This window comes from Falco rusticolus, chromosome 6 (assembly GCF_015220075.1).
Source record: "Falco rusticolus isolate bFalRus1 chromosome 6, bFalRus1.pri, whole genome shotgun sequence".
NCBI lineage: Eukaryota > Metazoa > Chordata > Aves > Falconiformes > Falconidae > Falco > Falco rusticolus.
Genome location: NC_051192.1, coordinates 1,301,263 through 1,316,307, shown reverse-complemented (window position 1 = coordinate 1,316,307; position 15,045 = coordinate 1,301,263). Strand labels below are relative to the sequence as shown.

At 42.8% G+C, this 15,045-nt stretch overlaps 1 protein-coding gene across 1 annotated transcript; it reads left to right on the top strand.

Moving 5' to 3' along the window:
• The first annotated feature begins 6,733 nt into the window (after positions 1 to 6,733).
• Positions 6,734 to 11,356, top strand: TMEM17 (transmembrane protein 17). The gene is made up of 4 exons (XM_037392940.1): positions 6,734 to 6,906; positions 9,741 to 9,844; positions 10,098 to 10,211; positions 10,624 to 11,356. Exons 1-4 carry the CDS (start codon positions 6,804 to 6,806, stop codon positions 10,963 to 10,965), a joined length of 663 nt encoding a protein of 220 aa, XP_037248837.1. The 5' UTR covers positions 6,734 to 6,803; the 3' UTR covers positions 10,966 to 11,356.
• The last annotated feature ends 3,689 nt before the right edge of the window (positions 11,357 to 15,045 follow it).

Genomic DNA, 15,045 nt, shown 5'->3' with positions numbered 1-15,045 from the left:
AATGTGTACCCACAAGTAAGCCACTTCTGCCTTAAATAATTGAAAATGTAATAAAGAAAGAATTAAGCGCTCTTGGGAACTTCAGAGAGTCACTACACTCTTTCTTCTTACTACTTGATGAGAACTTGAGCCAAGTTTTCTTTGTCTGGAAACACAGCAAAGAGCCTAAAGCTAACAGAATACGGAAAATAAATATGGAGCCAAATCTGCATCCCAACAGAGAGATTTCATATGTTGCACTGGTGTTACACTAACATCCCCAAAAGCATAACACATGACATTTGAAGCTACAGGCCCTGAACCAGAACTCTGCTTCTGTATCTTAATCTTAGGCAGTGAGACTTGTGGGATTTCCAGTCATCCTCACAATCCTTTACTCTCACAAGGAAGACATGTTGGGCTGGACATGAAGAACAAATAAAGGAAACACACCGATGCTGACCTAACAGCACAACCCTTACCTTTACATTCAGCAGAGCTTCAAAGCAGAGGGACACACTGCTCTTGTTTAGAAACCCAAACTTGGGCACCCAAAGGCATATCAGAGAATCCAAGTATCTTACCTCAACTTAGGGCGCTGCTGCTTCTCCTACTTAAGTTGCACTGAAGTTTTGACATTCACACTTTTGAAATTAGGCAGTTGTGTAACTGTCCAGATAAGAATTTAGAAAGTAAAAATAAAAGCTGTAACCCTGCAATTAGTTTCTTAACTAAACAACAGTCCTCTCTCCGTTGCGGCTTTTTACTCCCCCCCAAATGATCAAATTACTAATGTTCTCCTTGGTTTGGGCTTGAGTTAATTGCAAAGGATGTACAAAACAGCTATTACAGGGAACTGTAAGCAGCATGCAATAGCAAAATAAATTCTACCTTTGTATAGGATTATGATCATGCCGATGCATGCCACCTTGGAGGTAAGTTTTTAAGTACTGTGCCCTCTTTGGATTCTGCAATAAAAAGAGAAAGCACTGGCACTGTGAAGGCCCACGTCCTAGGAAGCATTTTGCAAGCATTATACTGAGTGCAGGTAAAGCATCTGGTATGACACCCAGGGAACACAAACAGCCCTACCATCTAGGGGAGCTCAGATCCACAAAACATCATCTGGGAGGGCTTAGATCTCTGTAAAGTGCTCAGTTTTCAAACAGCTGGGCATCATGATTTAGCAAAACAACTAGATTCTACCAGAAAACAGTAGAGAAAGGCAGATGTATGCAGCAAGCACATTGCTCCTTCCCATAAACAGCCTTCTAGGGGACCCCACCACAGACATGAAGCCCCTCTAACAAGTTTGGATTGTACAGGTAATATTTAGACAGCTAAAATTACCGCAGGAAAGATCGCCTTGTCTATCTGTGCAAGCAAAGATGAGACCAAGGCTGAAGCCATCAGATCCTCTGCCATAAAGATCCTCCCACACATACGCCCTGCAAGCTGCAGAGGTCTGCAAAGCGACTCTTGAGCCAAAGCAGGATCCTCAGTGCGCATTTCTGCACAAAGACAACAGCGCAGCTATTCCAAGCACACACTGGACAAAACTCTTTGCTGAGAATTACCGAGAGTCCCCACCACGTCCCCGCATACTTCCTGAAGGAACAAGTCTCAAGCCTGAACATGTCTCCAGTCCTGTCCAGACTTGCAGGTGTGACTGAGGTGGAGTTTATCCCCAGTAAGGTCTGGAAACAGTTGGAGAACATCACTTTGCTGCCGAAAATGAAAAAAAGGTACCCAGCCTGTTTACCGTGTTAAAACACAGTGATTGCTGGCTACTCCAAAGCCACCTTTCAGAAGTAGGGAGCCTTTCTGCACTGGCCAGGTCATGCAGAGAGTCCTTTAAGGGCATGCCAAGAATCTTCAGAGAAGTGAGAATCTAGATCAAAAATCTATCCATTCACAGTAACCTCCCCGTGCATGAGAAAAATCTCGAGTACTTTTGCAACACAAACGGTCAAACTTCTTTGATAGCCATACCAGCTTTGAGTTTCCCAACAAGCTTGGCAAAACTAAAAATCAACAAAATAAAACAAGATAGGGAGTGGCTCTAACTAAATGCCAAGTACAGCAAGAAGAAATTCAATCCACAGGAGCAAGTAATAGCCTTGGGGTTTTGTTGTTTCTTGGGGATGGAGGTTTTTGTTCTGGTTTTTTTTGGATGGTTTTGTGTTTTGGAGGTTTTTTGCTGTCTTTATGCTTAAAACTGAAATAGCCAAGATATATTTAATGCACGGAGTGACTGCAGCAATATGTAATACTTGATACAAGGGCCTGGGCTAAGTCTCATTAGCAACAATAATTGTTTACCAGACACAAATATTCTGTAGGTGTTAAATGAACACCAGGGACTAGTGGTACAAGTGACACAGAAAAAAGATTGTCCTGGGGTATCGTAAGCCAGGAGCACAGCTGTGAAATTACTCTGGCAGACGTTGTCACAGCTAATAACATAATACTTTCAAACACACACATTAGAGTCTTCGTGGCATTTGTAATTTTTAAAACTCACAATCTGTCACTTCATTCTGAGGACAGGAGAAAGCAAGCCTGTACTCTGTTTGTCTGCACATACCTCAGGTCACCAGCACTTTTTACATGTTTTACAGCACTTCTGCTAAAACACTGGGCAAGTAATAAGTGGCAAGCAAGGAGATCGATTTCTATTGCTTGCACACTTACGGCTACGTAAGGGAACGTAAGGGACAGTACAGGCATGCCAGGGAAAACAGCATTTGTGAGATTCCACACCTGTACAATCAGATATACAGCAATTGTGATTCAGGTGCAAAGATAAACCACTGACACCATTTAAATGAACTCTATGTTTCTGAAATGCCAACTGTAAAAAACTGCTGATATTTAATTTCATTAGATATACTGCATCTGGTGTTTATGGCTTATTGCTGTTGCCAGAGAACCCCAGGAGCTTCGGTCTGGGAGCCAAGCCAGTGTCTACCAACTTATTTGGACTACTGTGGACACACAAAGATCCAATATTTCTCTGATTTAAAGCTTTCAGCCAGATTTTAAAAGACTTTTGTTTTATTTATAGCTAGCATGTGTGGAGAGAAATAAAACAGTCATTTAATATGCTGTGCAATTATGGGCCTATTTCTTCCAGTTTCACATTTCAGTAGCTTATTTTGAAGCACAGAGAGTTGGAAATCTGGTTGTTTTTGCCTTAACCATTCATACATGCATAGACACAAAGAAATGCAGCAACAAAATTCCTTTTCATTAAAAAAAGGAAAAGCCAAATACGGTGTCATCCCAAAAGCTGGACACTTACGCTATTTATACAGATGGTCATTGTAACCATTACAGCCACATGACAGTTAAATGTTTTGCCTTCTTGCACTCTTTACGCAAGAGATTTATATCCTTCTGTTACAGGAACCTCTGACTCTCAATGAAGATGCCCTGGTGTTCTGATCCTTGAAGTTGAAAGATTCTTTCCAGCTTGAAACCAGAGTAGGTGCTCTCCAACCCTCCCTGCAGAAAATCAGAATTCTGTTCATTAAACTGACACACAGGGGAAAAAGAAAAAGAAAAAAAAAAAAAAAAGAGTATGCCTCAGTCTAAAGAAAATTAAACAGAATTAGTAAAAACAAAGAGCATGTATTCCATCTTCAGGGAATATTTTAAGCATCTGTGTAGACAAAAATATTAAATAAAAGCATGCACAATTTTCTTTTGTAGGGACGTGTAGGATGCTTAGCCATCTGCTGAAAATGTAAGGCTGCCAAGTATCACAGATTCACACCCTGAGTCTGGAAATTGAGTTCACATGGCAAATCCATGCATTTCTTGTGGTGTCTGCATTCCACTGCCCTTTCCTTTACCTACTATTCAGTTTTACACTTCACTGACCGCTAAGCTGGATTGCTTCACAGTTTTTGAATGAGCAAAGCCCAATTTTGCAAAGTCCTACTGACTGCCACAGAGCTGCTGGCAGGATACCTGACTGTATGCTTGACAGGTTTTCAGGATTGGGGAACATAAGAAAAAAATCAAAGTGTTTGGGAGATCAGGGCCCCCGCTCAAAGCCACTGGCATCACGAAAAGGCATAACATTCTGCAGTTCAGAGAAAATTCTTCCATTCTAAAAAAGTAATCAAAAGGAAAAGCCTTACAGGCTGAACTTTTACAGGCCACCAGCTTACACTATGAAAAAAACCTGAGACTTCCATAAATATCTGACTAAACCCTGCCATACTTTTAATTCATATAAACTTGTCCTTTGTGTCTCATTAGCTGAGAGTATGGGACTAGTGCTTCCCTAATTTAAAGAGTGGTTAACTAGATCGGGACCAGCTCAACAACAGTAAGACTAGGTTTCAGGCAAATTTCATTTGGAAATCTTGCACAGATGCATCATCTTGCCGCTATCTATAGCGGAGGACTTTATTGTCAGATCTGCTAGATAGTGCAAAAGTCAGCACTGTAGTTGTTGAGCCCAACAGAAAACGTATTTCTAGCACCTACTGGCAACTCGCAAGGTAACAAATATAGACTGCACTTTTTAAAGTTCAGAAGCCTATCTAACATTAATGCTATTTTACGTAATGTTTCCTCAAATATAACAGTGATCTTTAAACTCTTCTATTATTTATTAGTTAGCCAATTATCAGGCATCTCACAGATTTTTATCCTTGAAACTGAAGTATACTTCTACTGCCTGCACAGCTCAGGGCTTTGAGGTCCACAGCTGGCTAGGACACAACAGGACATGTATGCCTATGACTGCAGCTTGCGTCGCTTTACCCCCCGACAAACAGGCTAGCTAGCGCAGGCATCACGGTCACTGGGCTGATCATGGGGGAAGCCTCACAGTTTAAGATAGTCAGGTCAGAAAGGGTGAAAAATACTCTGACTTGTTACCTTTGCCAAGTTATTTGCTTGTAGGGCTGTCTTGCCAGCAAGCCCGAGCTACCTAGTTCAAAGGTAAACCAGCTAGCACGGCTGAGCTGTTCTCATGGCTGTACAGACACATCTTGTATGACAAGAGCTACATTACCTCTTTTCTTTTACCTTGTTTTGATACTTTTTAAGGAGTACCTTTCACTGGGTGACTTGCCTGCCTGTGTATGTTCAAGATGTGCTGAATTACACGCCTTTTCTGTAGGTTTCAACATAAACTGCAAACAGCATTGCACAGGATTCAACTTTTCTTGTTCTGTCTTATCTCTAAAATAGGAATAACCCTCACCTGTATGTAAAACTTCATTTCCCAGGAGCACTTACAGAGCAAAGCCCGCTTCCCTCCCTGCCTTCTAAGGGGACATGCACAGCACCCCTTGAAATTCTGGGATATTTGTAATTCCTTCTCCCTTTCAATCTGCTGCCATTATTTAAAAATTGTTTTCTCTTCATTTCTTCTGAAGGTCTTCAGGTTGTTTTTTTTAATGCAGATTCCTGCTGGCATACCCCTGTTAGGAGAAGCTCTTTGAAAAGTATCTGTCGTCAATACCACATCATTCACCCACTCGAAAGCCAAATGGATTTCTCAGGACTCCTGCTTGTTTAGCCATCTTTCTCTGTAGTTCTCCCACTGGGACAGAATGAAATTAAATTTAAACTAGGCCTTAAATTATTTAGTCAGAGATAATTGAGTTTGGGAAGTCATACTGGAGAATGGTCACCCAGGGAAGTAGCTAAATATGACTGGGGGGGAGCGGGGGAGGGAGTCGACATGTTGTATTAGGTACAGTAAAAATCACAAATGTTATCAGTTCTCATAGTAAAAGGAACAAGCTGCTTTTTCATTCTGGTTGCACAGAAAATAATTTCCTGCACAATCAAGAATGGCATCCTTTCTCCTCGGAAGGAATCAGGCTCTAAGGGAGCTGAAACGCCTGGGGAAGAGATTACCTCATCTTTAGGGGGACTACATTTTCCAAACAAAAGAAGAGGAAGCAGAACTTGGTTCTACGTTATTAACTTCCCTTGATTCCATGAGGGCCTCCTATAAGGGTGAAATGCTTACCAGACTAAAAAGGCTGTGTTGGTCTCAATGCTGCTTTTAACTTAAGAGAGTGACACAGACAGGATCCCTTGAGGAAAAGCTGTTTTCTCGTGCAGTTATATCTGAATCCACAAAGTTATCACTTTAAGTAATAAAATACCTCTGTTAACGTTCATCTTATTTCACACCGCCTCCCTCTCTAGCCATCGTCAAGTGCCACCATTCCACTGAATTTACCCCAACAGACGCAGAGCTGTCATGCGACTGCTTTCCTTGGACCAGTATTTCAAATTACCTTTTCATTATTTATTATAATACATAAAAACGAAAACCCAAACCCTGCCCTAACAGACTGGGGGGATCCGCTCTGGTTAGAAAGGAACAAAATGACGCAGGATCTCAGGGAAGACGCTCCGGGCTGGCACACGCCAGCACCTCTGGGGCAAAAGGACGCTGTTTGGGGCGATTTTTTGGTCTTTCAGGGATGACGATCAGTGCCGGTCTGGCAGGGAAGCTGCACGCCGGCACAGCGACCGCGACAGGCAAACATGTCCTCCTCGGGGCACACACCTACACACGGCAGGTGCGTGAACGCACTTCTACGTGTGCGGAGCCGCGGTGCCCTCTCACGCACACAGCACAAATAAACGTGCTTTTACGTGGTACCCGCCATCACGGACCTCAGGGCTCGGCCCCCCTCGGCCCGCGGCCCGGTAACGCGGGCGCGCAGCAGGGGCCCCGCTCCGCCGCCCTCAGCGCGGGGAGGCCGGGCCGCGCCCCCTGAGGCGGCCGGCGGCATTCCCCGGCCCCGCCGCGCCTGCGCGCCCCGTCCCGCCGCGGCGGCATGTCGCTGCCCGAGCCCCTCAGGCGGCAGCTGGGCTCCTTCAGCCGCACCGTCTTCACCGACAGCCACCGCACCAGCCCGCACCACCCGCCTGGCCGCGCAGGTAACGCGCGGCGAGTGGCCGGCGATAAAAAATGGCGGCGGGCAGGGCTGGGAGCCGGCCGGCAGGGAAGATGGCGGCGCCGGGCGGCACCTGGCGGGCGGGCCGGGCGCTCCCGCCTCCCCGGGCCTGCCGGCTCCTACCCCGGCGGGCAGGGCGGCTGAGGCGGCGCGGGCCCGGCGTGTGGCCTGGGGTTGGGGGTTTTCCGGGGTTAAACTAAAGCGGCTGCGCCGTGACCCTGCGCCTTAAAACGTTAAACGGCCTCGGTTTCAGGGCGGGTGTGGAGAGCGTGGCATCCAGCTTTACAGCCTAGCAAGCGCGTTTGGGTAAAATAGCACAGACAGCAACCTGTTGTTACTCTGCCTGTTGTTACGCTGCCTGTGCCCAAATCGAAGTTTCTAGAGAGCACAGAAGAAAGAACTGAGCTCCTGTCTCAAGCCCAGCAGCCCTGCACGGTTAGGACACCGGGTGCTTAAAGCAGGTGTGCTAAGCTGGAGTTGGGTAGCAAAAAACTCAGGCTTGCCATATGCCAGCTTTGGCTTTATTTTTCCAGTTGTAACGAACCAGTTGTTCCTTCATCGCGTTGCTCGTGAAACTTGCAGGCCAGCGTGCCCGCTTCTCATACCTTTGGAGTGAGAGGAGTGGTGAAAATAAACAGTCTGGCTACACAGGGAGGGTATATTCACTTCAACTGATAAATCCGTCACAAGCTAATAAAATTGAGATAAAAGTGACATTTGGATTTAAGATAGGAGTACTCATTTTCTTTGTGTAGTTATACTGCTAACACTAACTCTTCATTTCATTTATCAAGTAACACTGAAATGTTTTTCTTAACTCCAGGAATAGCTTCTGTTTTTAGTCATTTCTTTCATTTCCTGTTATGGAAACTTCTATGTGAATATCCAACCCACCGAAACTAATTGCAGACATACCGTTAACTTCTTGGAGATCAGGATTTCAAAAGTTACATTTACACATGTGTACCTTAGTGAGCTGTTCTGCCATCAAATATCTGGCCGTTGCAATACTGTCTGGCTTTTCCATGAATTTTAGCAAGCCCAGAAAATAAGCATTACTTCAATGGACGGGTAGAAAGGGGAACTAAAATTGGCTTATATTGCTAAACATTAATCCAAAACACAGTCTTAAAACCTGAGCAGAAGTTACAAATACCAGTGGCTATGTCAATGAAGCTTTTAACATACCTAAAACATTGTCATCACAACTGAGCTCTTGGCTTCTCTGTTTTTAAGTAATATGGCCATGAACCATTAAATTTTTATCCAATACATATAGCGCAGAAACACAGTTGTAATTGGATGGTCATGTTTTTTGAAAGACAAAACAGCATTTTAGAATTGTGTCTCAGTGCCTGCCAAAGTCCCGGTGTTTAAGAGATGCATTCATTAGGACAGCTGGGACAATTTTAGATAGCGAAACTGGTTTTGAGGTACCTATAGATTTTTATGCCTTTGCAGATGTAAGAAAGTGTTGATGCTTAAAAAGGGATTATGAAAAAAAAAATAGTCTATATTGGTTGTCTTGCACCTTCCATTTCAATATAACAAAACCCTGCCCCTCACACCCTACCCTTAAGGTCTGCCCCAAGTCTGTTCCCAAATCCTCCTCCCTTCCCACCTAGTCTAGTAGCTACCATGAATACTTTTCCAACTGGCATATACCGAGTGTACCAGGCTGCCAATGTCTGGACTGGAAACAGGGATGTCAGACTGAGATGGAACAAAGATGGGTATGAGAGTGGTTGGAAGATGGGGAAAGAGAAAGCAATGACAGACGAGAGGTGGTTTTGAGGCAGGAGATGAGACAATGTAACCGTTTAGACTGATTTTCAATCAGATATCACCACTGTGACGGATGGGGCTTGAATACAAATCAGCAGGTCACAATGACTACTTTCTGAACTTGCTCAGGTAGTACCAAGGGAAGATGTGCCTACAGACTTCGTTTGGGGAAAGTGTAAGAAAGAAAGCTGTTGGTAATGGAAGTTATATCAGTTAGGATGCAATATCGGTTAACTAAAATATGACAGTAAAACTTCATCCATTAAAAATGAATGATTCCTTTAAAATGCCCTTTAATTTTTTTTCCTTTAAGTCTAATCTTGTACGTATATTGTAAAATGCTAAATACAGAATTTACTACCTCCATGTTAGAGTTGATTGTTTGCTTTTCTTTGCATTGTATGAATGTATTTTGTTCTCTCCAGATTTTAAAGGATAAGTTTTAGTTTGACACATATTTGAAATTGTTAGCTCTTAAGAACTGGAAGAATTACTGGCATCTTGCAATGATCCAAATACCTGCTTAAATAAAGATTGAAAATGAGAAGTGGGCAGTGCAAACCTGCTCTCTAGCAGTGAGTCCTTACTGAGGAGAGTCATCTACAAAATAACGATTATCTAGTATGTACTCGTTTAAACTGGCCATTCTCTTAGGAACAGCAGTGAAATAACCACTAGCTCTTTCTGCAGGGTCAGTGTACAGTGCTACCTGAGCTAAGCCTATCCGTCAGGTATTGTAGAGTAAGCCATAAGCTACTAGGTAATCAACACTCAGGCACTCGACTATATGAGTAAACGATAAATATTCTGTGTCCTGTGAATTAAAAGTTGCATTGGATTCCAGGAAATGGCATAACTCAAGACAGGGTAAGAAGTTTTTCTCTGGATATATAAAAATATTTTTCTTAACGTTTAATTTGACTGGGAAGTGTTAATGCCCTGCTTGAAGCTAAGACAGAGCAGTATCTTTCTGTCATATTTCTGGAAGTACGGAACAAACTAGGAGTGATAAAGACTTTTCTCTACCTACAGATAATGAAATAGTTTCCAGTTTGCCACTGCAGATGTCCCTCTATTTCAATGTTTATTTTTTCCCATTCTGGTGGCTCAGCACAGTCGTCATGCTCCATCTGAAGGTGAGTCCTGAAAGAAGGCAATGGTTTGCAAATGTAATAAGTTTCTGATCAAACACCTCCTAGTACTGAGATGGAGCTCACTGGAGCTAGGGGTTGTTGGGGAGTTCCTTGAAACTGGAGGTTCAAGAGTGTTTAAAAGCAGATACAACACTGTCAGCTTATAGTAGCAAACAGTGTCTTCATTTAATCACAAACTAAAAGAGCATGTTACGAAACAGCACAGCAGAAACTTTTACTCTTTCCTTCCCTCTAGTATCCGATCTTGTCAGATTACTACAAGTTCATCCTGGTCACAATCATGATCCTAGCCTCTCTAATAGAGGTCATTCGACTCTACCTGGGATACATGGGCAATCTGCAGGAGAAGGTATGTTACCGCAGGTACAGCTTTTTGTACCAGCAGGAGAGCTTTTTGGCGTTTAAATAAAAAGGTCTACCGGTTCATCTAAGAGATTTAAATTGAAGAGATGGTTATTCCTTTTAAGTTACAATGTGTGCATCCTCTATTCCCTTGGAACAGCTTCCACTTAATTTCGTGCATTCCGAGAAATTTTCCCTCAGAAGAGAGCCCACTCGCTACCTTAAACTGTTTTGTCAGGAAAAAAAATAATGGCTAAAACACTCATTATATGGAAATATTAAGCCACCTCACTCTGCCACGTCACATTATGTGCTGGCTTTTGGAAAAATAAAAAAATACACACTTCCTCTTCACAAGATTTTGAATTTTTTCATCTTCAACTGCGAGTTTTTTAATAGGTGATGCCTTCCTATTATAGGTCCCTGAACTGGCTGGGTTTTGGCTCCTGAGCCTCCTCCTGCAGTTGCCTATAATTCTCTTCTTGCTGTTCAACGAAGGTCTGAGAATTCAGCCACTGGAACGAGCAGTCAATATGATCTTTGCCCTCTTCCTCACCTTCCAAGTCATTGCAGCCTTTGTCACCCTGAAAAGAATGGCAAACAAACTGGCAACTCAATTCCGCCTCCGTGAATTTGACCAGCTGAAGGATCATCCTGTGCCCGATTTTTACAGCCTGGGTAAAGAAGCGAGAGCAGTTCCCATGGCTGGCAGGGACCCCAGTGCTGGCTGGGGGTCACACACTGAGGGCCTGAGAAGCTAACAGGGGTGGGCCTCATGTTGCTGCAGCTCTGTTTCCATTTTGTTGGGTCATTCTTTACCTTCCTACATCAGAGATAAAAAAATAGATCTTGCTTAAGAGCCAACAGTGAACCTCAGAGACTGGAGCTCCACTCTGCGAGAAAAAAAACTCAAAGCCAATTCCATAACTGGCTTGAGTGGACTGTTTGTGGACTGTTACTGCACAGAGTACCAGAGTAGATTTGGTGGTGGTTGTTGGGTTGTTTTTTTTGTTTTTGTTTTTGTGTTTTGGTTTTTGTTTTTTTTACAAAATCTGGCATTTGGGAAAAACAAAAAACAAACCACAAAGAGAAGTCTTCTTTTTTCTCACTGTTTGCACAAAATTTTGTTTACAATAGATCTTCGATACACATTTTTGTTTGTGTTTTCTCTCTATTCTTCCAGATATGTTGCACATATTTAATGTCTGGTACCCCATTTAAGCCAAAGCACACCGCCCCCCCCCAACACCACACCCCCCTCCAAAATCAACCCAAAACAACAAAGAACCCAAAAAAATCTAGGGGCCCAGAAAGAACAATGGTAAGACAGTGAACAAAGACTACAGTTTCTGAGATGGTCTTCCAGATAGTTGCAGCACTAGGAATTCCTTACTAATAAAGTAGGAATGGAACTTTAGAAGTATTCCTTCCTCAAAACTCCTGCGTTAATCTTCTTTGGCTTAGCTAGAGTTTTAACTATCAAGCCATTTAAACAGAGTGGTGCAATTTTCTCAAACAGAGGATTCAATAAGTCAGCAGTAACAAAATTATAGCCATTAAAAAAATTGGTTTATGTCACTGAAAGGCAGAGCCCGTTCTCACAAGCCAGGGCATATACCAAGGTTCTCTCATTCCTGTTACCTGCATTAGTGTCCTGACTATCTTCTCCAGTTTTGGTAATGGCTAAAAGTTCACTTTTTCTGTCAAGGAGGGATGAGGATCAAAAGTTAAGATACATTTTTCATCTGAATCCTTTGAGTCTTCAGCAGGGCAAGAGTCATCAGTTTTGAGACCTGGCACAAACATCCAAACTGCTCAAAGGAATGTAAAGAAGATGGATCTAATACGAAAAAGGCACAGTATGCTTCGAGCTGCTGCGTCGTTAAAGCTTATAGGACCTCCAGTGAAAAGATGGCATTAGCTTTGTTTTGTGCCAAAATGGCTTGTTTTCTTTTTAAGTCATGAGTGAATGCTAAAATTAATTCTACTAAATTTCCTTCTTTTTTTTTTTATAAAGCATATATTATCAGAGCACATACCCCTTTGTTTTTAAACAAACTACTGGCTTGGATTGGCTTTTGCACAGAAAAAGAGGATTTCTGTAAGAGTCCTTAGAGCATCTTTAATTAAATGTAATGTTTAATGTAAATGTAAAAGTTAATGTAAAACATTTAGAGCCTTGTACTCAGAGCTGATGAGAGAGACAGTGAGGTTTAAACAGAAGTTACATAACTTCAAGAATGCTTACAGCATTAGAAACTCCTTGTAAAAACATTCTTAACTGATGCGATGGGAACATTGCACATTTTTATGTCAACCACGATTACACTACTGGAGGGTGCCAAGGTCAGGGCTGATGAGCTTGGTAGGATCCATTGCAATAACGAATAACAGCATAATGGGTCCTGACAGGCCAGACAGGAACGTCAGATACCTTGGAGCAAACGTTCTCTGGTGACTGTGAACTGTAACTCGGATGCCTTAGTGCCTCAGTAGCCGTACAGCGCTGCCTCTTGCTGCCCACAGGCTGCCCTTCCTGGCCGCAGGTGTAGGCTAGGCCTCCAAGGAGCTCGCATCCACCGCTCAGAAAACTTGGAGAAACACAGGCTAACGACGCAGTATGGAAGCTGGGCGCTGCTAGTGTTCAGTGCCTTCCAATAGTTTGTCTGAGAGAACGTACAAGTTAAGGGAAGGCGGGATCTTTTCCATAGGTACGCCAGCTCTCTGGGTCTACCTTTGGTATCAGTGGCAGGACAGGCACTGGGGCAGCTTAGAAGAGACACTGGGGCAGTGGCCATCCCTCCTGCTCTGGTGCAGCTTGCCTGTTCTTATTAAAAGCCTGCTGTGGTAGGAAAGCACACTGAAATGGTACTGTAAGCCAAGCTGAGGAGGTGGATCACCTGTAGTAATCCAGTCTCTTGCCTTAACTAGGAAGTGGGATATCCTTTGGTTTTCTTTCCTGTATCACCTTAAAAAGTTTAAAACTTAAACTCTTTTGCGAGATTAAGAGGGTAATGGGTGGGAAGGTTTTTAAACACCAAACACATCAAATGCAACGTAAAGCTGAAAAAAGTCAAATCATCATACACCAATGCTGGCAACAAGGAACTGGCCTCCAGGCTAAGGCCATGAGATAGGATTCTAAATCCTTGCTTTTAGTGATAAGGAGGTCACGCACTTGGAAGATCAGATTGCTACCCAAGACAGTCATCAGGAGCCAAAGATACAGGGACACAGCTCTCTGGGGGGGTGGAGTGAACACATCCACGAGGCAATACAGGAAACAATTCAGAGAAACACTGTTAGAAATAGTTGCCTGGAAATGCTTAAGGTAGAAACCAGCCTGTGACGTACAGCTTCAGCGACATATTTGATAAACTGAAGCTCTCTGCATTCTCTCTGCTCAGGCTTCCTAGCAGACATGCTAGCCTATTTTTAATTTCCTCATTACCATCTTAAACATTTAACTATGAAGAAAGCCTGCAAGCACCTAGAACTCAGTTCGGTGCCTACAGCTGTGAGTTTTTCTATGAGTTTTCCACCCCTCATATATCCAGAGGCAAGAGAAGGAGACTACAGTAGCACTCAAGAAAACAACAGTAAATGGAGAATCACACCAAAACTTTCCTTCACTTTCCAAATTTCACAAGAACTGGCGACATGTCAAACAAGCAGAAAATTCAGTAGTCACTTGTAACAGTCAAGTTTCAGACACATAAAAGCAAACTTCAGGGCAGGAAATTTCAGGGGGGGTGAGGGGGGAAGAATCAAGTGAAATACATGAGAAGAAAAGGGAAAAATACTACAGGAGGTACTTGCACAATAAGTACAAATTAGAAAATAAATGGAGGAACTTCTTAGCATCAAGAGCAAAGCAGCAATAATGGCATTAATATTTTAAAGGAAAACATAAAGCTTGGTTTGTTTGTAGCAGAGAAATTCAGGAATAATTGCCAGAACAGACTGGAAGCAGTGAAAGGCGAGAACTTTGAAGGAGCGCAGCAGGAGAGCTAACAGTCCTCCATGAATCCTCTCCTGTTACTCAGGATAGCTGTGAGCCGGGCTGTTGTCCTGTAACAGGAAGAATATTCTCATCTTGCAGTGCGAAGTATTCACGAGTGGAACATGAGAATTTAAGATCCAGCAAAGCACGTTTGGGGAGTGAGGGGAGTTGGTGTTACACACCACGCAGAATAGATGGAAACAAAGGTGAACGGAGGGAACTCAAGAATGTTGAAAACCGGTGGAAATTCATTGAGCAGCGTCTAGACAGTTTTGAATGCGAGCTGTATGATAGCAGCTTTTTGCCACATAAGGGTTTGCGCAGAGAAAATATCTCATGATGACCCAGACAGGTCCCAATAGCTCTCCTCCATTCACGAGTAAGATCTTTGAATGGCAAAAATCTACATGCAGAACTCTGTCATTTTATTTCACCAAGTTTACTGTTAGGAAAGGCCAACAGCCATTTTTAAAGGAAATTTGCATTAACACATTTCCTTTAACTGAAGAAAAGAAATGAGGAATAGGCATATTATCTTAATATGTTTTTTTATGTTACTGATCAATTTGGAGATGAGTATTTTATGTTCAAGGGCATAGTTGCAGAGTTGTTAATACCTGAGCTCAGTATGTGTTCCTTGTCTGAAATAGACTTCGTAAAAGCATTCATTTATTTATTTATTAATAGTTGGAGGACTTCCGAGAAGGAGAAATTAAATTTGGAAGAGGCTTCAATTGTGTACCTTACTCAAGCAGATCTGATAAAGCAGACATGAGATAAGGCACAGATTTGATAAAAAACAGATGATAAAAAAAGGGGGTACAGCATTAACCTTTCT